Source organism: Podarcis erhardii (assembly GCF_964252035.2).
Source record: "Podarcis erhardii genome assembly, chromosome: 3".
In the NCBI taxonomy this organism is placed as follows: Eukaryota; Metazoa; Chordata; class Lepidosauria; order Squamata; family Lacertidae; genus Podarcis; species Podarcis erhardii.
This window is the reverse complement of record NC_138507.1, coordinates 51,850,637-51,858,974: the sequence shown is the minus strand read 5'-3', so window position 1 is coordinate 51,858,974 and position 8,338 is coordinate 51,850,637. Positions and strand designations below refer to the sequence as shown.

The following is an 8,338-nucleotide window of genomic DNA, read 5'->3' as shown; positions in this document are numbered from 1 at the left end:
AGCATTCAAACACATTTACATCCCATTTATTTTGATAGCTTGGGACTCAAATATGCTTAACTTCAGGTGGACTGTGCACGCAAATCTTCACATTTAGTTACAAAAAGCCACTGCATCCAAAACAGAATTTGAAGCTACTGCTTCAAAACTGTAGAATTTGAAAATAGTTTTGAATAGATTTATGGTCTCTAGAATAACTTTTTGGGTCGTTTTTGTTGGGGGAAAAAATGGCTAGATTGCAATTTCAATTCTACCTCCCAAGTATGTGCTAAAATATTCAAAATTCATCAGACACATGAAGTGTAATCCTCCGTTAGAAGATACGTATGAATATATACATATGTCTGAAGGAGCGTCTCCACCCCCATCGTTCTGCCCGGACACTGAGGTCCATCTCCAAGTGCCTTCTGGCATTTCCCTCACTGTGAGAAGTGCGGTTACAGGGAACCAGGCCTTCTTGGTAGTTGTGCCCGCCCTGTGGAACACCCTCCCATCAGATATCGAGGAAATAAACAACCACCTGACTTTTAAAAGACATTTGAAGGCAGCCCTGTTTAGGGAACATAATGTCTGATGTTTTATTGTATTTTTTATATTTTATTGGAAGCCGCCCAGAGTGGCTGGGGAAACCCAGCCAGATGAATGGTGTATAAATATAATAATAATCATAATAATCATAATAATAATAATAATAATAATAATAATAATAATAATAATATTCCCACTTACACATGTACACATTCAGACACAGTGATGCAGATTGTAAATAGCCAAAAGGCAATGAAGAATGAAAAAGGCAATGTAATGTCTGCAAATCTCATATGCATATAAGAACAGTGACTAATTCACAACAACAGTAATTGGTGAAAAGCCAGCACTATACTATACTGTTCAGATATGCTATGATAATTATACACCTGTATTGCAAATGAGAGCTATGGTTCTGATAAAACTCAAATAAAATATAATCAAATTTGCTGATAAATCTCTAGTTCATTCATTTCACACTGGGATTTCTCTCTAGTGCTTGTTACTAAATTTTAAAGAGCCCTCCAAGCAGGAAAAGCTAAGACATGCAAAATTACACTGTGAATATTATTTCTTCCCCAAAGTGCTTTCAACATTTGCATATAACTAGAGGCTTCTCTTATTTGGAAAGGCAGAAATGTCATAGCTGGTGCTAATGTTATTCTGCTCAGGTACCCTTGCAGATCCAACCTGAGTATGAAAATGAAATGCCATCTTTTTACTGCAACTAGACTGACGTCAGTTCTAGTCCAAGAGTTAACCAGAACAAAACCAAAGCGTCCCCTTCCTCATTTAGGCGTACTCCTTCCCAGAAACAATTTGCAAGCTGAGAGAGAATTTTTTGACATGCTATATACATAAAATTATATTATTATTATTATTTATTACCATTAATGTTCAGACATATTGGTCTTCTGAGTAGTAGCACATTTTTTTTTAAAAATTAAGATTTTATGCAATTATTAACATTTATCGATTTCAGTATTATAAATGATTGGAGAATGGTTAAAATGTAGCTGTCCTGATGTAGGAAACCATGCATTCATACCGATATGGTTGCGGAACCCCTTTAAATAGAGAAGTTATGTTTTGCCAGAGATACTGAAGTTTCTGAGGTCTGCTCCACCACATGTATACACTAGTATACAAGGGGGAGAAAGACCCACATAGATCAGCACATGTCATCATTTGCAAACATAATGCCAGTGTCTATATACTCACTACATGAGTGGCAGCAGAGGGTTCCCAATGAGTGTACACGAGGCAGAACAGACACTTGCACGATCTTCAAATATTATGCTGTACACATGTTTTCTGTGGGTTTTTATGAGAACAGTGTGCATCCTTGTGGAGAAAAGGTCACATATCACAGAGCTCTGATGGCACCAGACACCTCTTAGGTTGGGCGGGAGAGGGAGGGATGTTCTTTACAACTGCAGCCATCTGAAATGAAGGGTCTGACAGCATCAACTATTATGCAGCCATGAGGTTAGACTGGGAAGAGGGAACGCCATTTCCTTCCTTCCTAATACTGTTGTCTAATTAGTGATGGCAACCACCCCACTCAGCCTGATTCAGCATTAAGTCAGGAATTATAAGTGACATTAGAGAAAACTTTATTTTTAAAAAGCCCTCTACTTCCAATGTTTAGGGTATGCATGGTGTTGCTTCTGTATCCAAAATGGCACTACCCATGCACAATAGAGAGAAAGAGATTATCAGCAGGCTGGGGTTGGGGAAGCACAACATTTTGCAGAAGGACAAAACGCATGGGGGGAGGGAGACCTCCAAAGAACATGCTCAGTGACATGAAATGCCAACTGATGAAAAACTGGGTGTGGGAACAGTTATTCAAGACTAAATTGGATATAGGCCAGTACATTTAAATCCCCTCATACCCCATACACCCACTTAACTTAATAGTACTTAAAATGCATACCTATGGTTGGATTGTGCCCAATCATCTGGGGAAATTAATATTAAAAACAATCCTACCATGAATCATCGATCAGATTACTCAGGGCACCAGTAAGTAACTTGTGTTAACAAGACAGCCCTCCAACAATGCAGAATCTTTCACGTGCTTCACTGTGTAGACTGGTCTATTCACTTCAAGGAAGAGGATTCACTAATCTGAGAATTTCCAGGTTCAAAATTTCCAGGTTCAAAATTCCAACTTCAAATGGTTAGGCACATGCAGCGCCCTCCGACATGACTTTCCCTCAAAGTGAGTAGGGTATTTTCCCACATTTCCCCTGATAGGCTTAAGCTCTCGTCTCCTGTTTTCCAAATCCATGCCTTATGGAGTGAGCCACTGGAGGCTGCTGCTGTTGTGTGTGTGTCTGCCCCTGTTGTATGTCCTGTGCCTTCCTTCAGCTGCCCTACAAAATAAACTTTCTAAACGAGTCTTGAACACTTGTCCCAGGAGGTGTGTGTGTAATATTTGTAGGTATCCTGCCTAAAGAGCTAGGTGAGTGCTGTGGTGTGTCTTCTTGCTTCCCTTGTGCTTATAAAACTGTGGTTGTGAGCAGTATAAATGAATTTGTATCTTTGCTTTGGGGCTGGCGGGAGCAGAGACTGAGTTCATGGGGATGCTGTGGTATTGTATTATTTCCATGTGTGGGGGGTGGGGTGGGGGTGATGCAGGGGTGTGTTGGGTGAGGGTCCGCATCATCATGGGTTCCCTGGCTCCCTCTATGTGTAGAACATGGACTGTCAGGTATTGGCAGAATTCCCATGACTGCTGATAACATGTCTGCCAATTTTTCTTTTTTCTGCTTATATATATTTCTTGTCCCCTCCTGAGCACACCTTGGATATGGTAGCAATTCTGCCGATGTAGCAGCGGCATATAGTGTATCTAGTCCCAAAGCAATATGAGTAAAGGATTGCTCTGCCCATGTTTTCACACCTTAACATTCAATAAACATTTGCATGCATTGTAAAACATGCACAACTTTACAATATCACAAAAGATTATGTGAAATGAATTAGATGTCAATCAGTGGAACTATCGCCTCTTGTTCATGTACAGCTTATTCCTTATTCAGTAAATGCTGGTGTACTGTAAATTCATTGTATTTTGGTAATGGTGGAGCAGGATTATATACGTAGCAACTAAAGACATTGCTCACATATCATTAGCACAGCTTGATGCTCAAATAGCCAAAAAATTACAAAATACTGTTGTCTATCTGATGTTATATATACTACGTAGGTACAGTGTAAGCAGTATTATTCCTTGAAACTAGTTGGCACTGTTTATACATGCTTCATCCTTTGATGACCACATGCCAGATGATGGCTTTGTTGTATGGAAACAGCCTTCCCAGATCAAACACAAGCAGAGGTTTCATGTCACCTCAAATGCAATACTTTCCAGTAAAAGCAGTTTACACTGCAAGTTGTCGAGTTGAACAGTAAAGTGATGGGAGATCATGTGGCATGCATGCCTGTGTGAAATAGCCTTTCATTTCCTCATTTTGATAATTACGGATCACCTAACTAGGTCTTTACATCTAAATACCTGATGTTTGGTATTCTATAGTTGTTTGATACTTAATCAATGGACTAAATTTGTATTTCAAGCATATTTTTGTGTAGTATTTCTTGGTCTATACTTAAATAAGTGGGAGGAGCGAGAGATGTAGTGATCACCTGATCCAAAAGATTTGGTCTTTACAGTCTTTGTTGCCAAATGATGTTGTGTAGCTGCTGCAGATATTAAAACTAACATATACATTCTACTCACAATATACTCATTTGCTCCAGTTTAGGGAACTGCCAACACAACCAAACTCTCTCAGAGCCTGTCCTTCTACTTAACTAGTGCTAGCAGAGCAATACTTCTGCTGATTTGTTCAGCAACTTGGGGGAAGGGAAGGGGTAACTACTAGATCAGGCTTCCTCAACTTCGGCCCTCCAGATGTTTTGAGACTACAATTCCCATCATCCCTGACCACTGGTCCTGCTAGCTAGGGATCATGGGAGTTGTAGGCAAAAAACATCTGGAGGGCCGAGGTTGAGGAAGCCTGTACTATATTCATACTCTCTCCCCCCACACCCAATCCATGTCTCAACAAATTAATGGCATTGCATGAATTTCATAATTTTCGTGGCAAAACTGTGTTACCATCCCTTAAAAAATCTGCAGGAGTCTGAATGCTGCAGCTATTGAATCCAGGGTCCTCCCTGCTCCCCCCAATAATCCATACAAGTCATAGGTTGTAGAGCTGCATATTGCCCTCTCATGTCATGTGTCTCTGCTTAATTTCATGCAGATGGCAAGGAAGTAAAAAACAGCACGAAAGAGTTGGAAGAGAGAAACTAAGCAATCCTGCCAAACTTTGGCCCCTTTTACTTTTGCCTCAGTCACACTCACTACCAGTATGCAGCCTGACAAATTACCCAATGAAATGCAGCCCTCACCCAAGAGAAAAAAGTGTGTCTATTCTTGCTGTCAGAGGAACTATTTCCCATGCATATATTGCTTTCACTGGATTGGAGCAATTACTATCAGTTCCCAGATTTTGTTAACCTTGAATGTTTATGTTTTCCTCATTTTAATGTTACTGGATCAAAGTGTTCATGCAGTTTTGGGTTTTTGAGTCTCTACTGCTGCAGGATGCAGATGCCAAATGATTTGGTCTAAACTATAGGTTGTTTCTTTCTTTAAAAAGATTGCATCTGGATTAAAATACTTTAAAGAATTTATGACCTAGAAAAAAATATGGAATCTGCTTTCTTAGAACTTATTAGAGATGTTTTAGATAGCTGCAGTTTTTAAATTCAAACAGAAGTGATAATAAATAATCATTTGACTCTAGTTAAGTAGGAACTCTCCCAAGGATACTTTGAATCTAGGCGTATACTGCAATACACTATGGTTTCAAAGTATTGGTTTATTTATTCATTTTGATTCAGCTGTGCAAGTCCTTCCAAGCTAAGATGTAATTCTCACCTGCTGCTTCTGGAAAAAAATGACTTATTATAAGTGAATGGGTTATATCACAATGTGGCCTAATGCACACAGCCAGCAAGCTGTGCATAAGTCCCCCTGAAGAATTGGTCAGACAAAGACAGACAAAAAGAGGCACCCAGGGCCTGTGGATTGTCACAGAAATCAATTTATTATGAGCTTGCGCAGGTGTGTCAGGAAGGAAACATGGACCAAATCTAAACTAAGCCACAAATGAGGTCAAATGGGAAAATATAGAAATTTTCTCCAATGCTACCCCTCCCCCCCAAAATGAATGGAAATTAATTGGAACTCTTGAAGATTTCAATGACACTCATATAGAATAATTTCCCTGTGAGCTGCAACCATCATTTGAGAATCAGAATAACTCTTTGATCTTGCTTCCTCTCTTGAAACAAATTTATTTGATAGTCTCATATCTTACCTAAGAATAGTGATGAGGCCTTTTAAAGACTTAGAGGAATTAATATTATACACATGCTTGATTAGCTTTATCTCTACAGAAAATAAAATTGCTACTGAATAGAAACAAAATAAACAAAACAGTATATTTGAGAAACTTGTTTTATGATGTGGTTCCTCTGCATAAGTAAACTAATTTCATATGGGTGGATAAATCCAATTCATATTTTCAAGTAAATAAAGATAAGGCATCATGAAAGGTTTTTCAGGCTCTTAGAGGCTATTAAATCAGCTCAACACACAAAATAAAAATATGTAATGAATTGTTTTATTTGTGTACAAAATGTCATAATTTGTCAATACTGTGCAGCAAAATATATTATCACTCACATCCTAAAATAACCAGACAATATTTTACTTCTTCTCTCTCTTTCTTTTTGCCCTTTAAAAATGGCAATACTGTTTTGGCAGTTCAGCAGCTAAAAATAAAGTGCTATAATTACGTAGTCTTGGAATGCCTCCACTTTACAAATGTGATGCACAATCTTGTATACAACCACACTGTTGTCCCCCCACCCACAACCAAAAGCTTTAGACTTTTCACATTCTCAAGAATACACACACATAAAGTGCTACTGTTTAAACATCTCCCCCCAAAAAACAATTTCACAACATGTATCTGGTTCATACCAGGCACTGTAATTCACAAAAGTCAAAGATTGTCACTTTGTGCAAAACGACACAGAAGGAGAAGTCACTTAGACATCACTGGGGGATCTTGAACGAAAGGACACTTTTGATTGAAAGCAGCCACAAAACAGAACCCACATAGACCTCTGAATTTCTTGGTTTCTGTAGGCATAAATGATAGGATTGATCATGGAATTGTAGGTAGCAGGTAGAAGTGTGGCATAAGTGTACACAGCAGGGTAGCGGGAATCTCCAACTACGCAGTAGATAGCAAAAGGTAACCAACTGGCTCCAAAAGTCCCAAGGATTATAGCAAGTGTTGAGACTCCCTTTTTGGTTGCAACATAGTGAGATGCAGTCAGAAAATGTTGCTGGAGTGCTATCTGGTGTGCATGCCTGCACACTATTTTGCAGATTTTAATGTACAGGTGCAGCATGAGAATAAAGATGACAAAGAAGGAGGCAGACAGCAAGGTCACATTACTTTTGGTCAAGGGTCTCACAATACTGCACGATGAATAATCTTCTAGGCAATTCCAGCCCAAGACAGGTAGAAGTCCTAAGCAGAGGGAAACCCCCCATGTGATGATCAGCATCATATGAATACAGAGAGCAGTCTTCTCAGAGTAGTAAGTCAGTGCGTTGTACAGGGAAAGGTAGCGATCAACTGTGATGGCTAATAAGCTACTCACAGAGGCAGTAAAAGAGGCAACTAGGAAGCCAACTGTAATAAGGCTGATGGTTTCTGACTGGATCACATACTGGAAAACAAAATTGAGGATCAGGCCAACTCCAGCCAGTAGGTCTGCTGTGGCCAAGCTCCCAATCAGCACAAACATTGGGGTTCTTAGGTTGGGAGTGTAGAATATAATGGCCACAACGATCGCATTTTCACAGGCAATGATGGTCCCAGAAATGCAGAGCATAATATCCCAAGGGTTGATGGTAAAGATGGGGAGCTTGGAGGAGAGCTCCAGAGAAGAATTCTGGTTGCTGGCTTGGATCCAGGGCACAGGGCTCCTGGTTTCATTCAAGGCAATGCTTTCATTCATCTCTGCCGCAGCTAGGTATGCCACCTGCAAGGAGAAGAAGGAGGAAGAAAGCAAGGAAGAAAAGGGGTGTTAAAATGATGCCTTTGCTAAAACAAAAAAAACAAGAGAGAAGGAAACACAGAATAATAGCTAAGTTAAAAGGACAAAATAATAGAAGGCAGAAATCTAACACGAAAGTGAAGGAAACATGTCTAGTCTAAGCGCAGTGTTCCCCAACCTTGGGTCTCCAGCTGTTTTTGGACTGCAATTCCCATCATCCCTGACCACTGGTCTTGTTAGCAAGGGATGATGGGAGTTGTAGTCCAAAAACAGCTGGAGACCCAAGGTTGGGGAACACTGGTCTAAGGCACAAGGAAGTGGGGATCAGCATCCACAGGCGGGAAAGAAGAAACACAAACCCATAGAGCCTGGTCAATAGCTGGTGCGCTCAGAGAGCCGCGTTTGCAAAAGCCGACGGGCGCTCTCCGTGGTGCTGAAACTAAAGTTTTCCCTCCCTCTTTGGGAGCGGATCCCAAGGCAGGAGAGCCAGGTTCGCGCAAGCAGGCGACTGGCTCAACCGCATCTCGCCATCGCAGCCTATTAAGATCCCACTGGTTTGGCTTTAGCTACGCGCTGCGCTCTCTCTTTGTCCTGCGATTCTCCCGCCACACACACACAAACACACACACACAACACCCCCCCCCCGCAG

At 40.5% G+C, this 8,338-nt stretch overlaps 1 protein-coding gene across 4 annotated transcripts in view; it reads right to left on the bottom strand.

Annotated features, from left to right (window-relative positions):
* Positions 1–6,214: 6,214 nt before the first annotated feature.
* GPR6 (G protein-coupled receptor 6) overlaps positions 6,215–8,338 on the bottom strand; it is a 43,550-nt gene continuing 41,426 nt past the window's right edge. For 3 of the 4 annotated variants that reach the window (XM_081857385.1, XM_081857383.1, XM_081857384.1), the window contains one exon: positions 6,215–7,674. In XM_081857385.1, the coding sequence (XP_081713511.1) occupies positions 6,667–7,650 (984 nt within the window). In that variant the 5' untranslated portion in view covers positions 7,651–7,674 and the 3' untranslated portion in view covers positions 6,215–6,666. Of the gene's footprint in view, positions 7,675–8,048; positions 8,271–8,338 lie in introns of those variants that run through there. The other variant, XM_081857386.1, reaches the window with a different exon arrangement.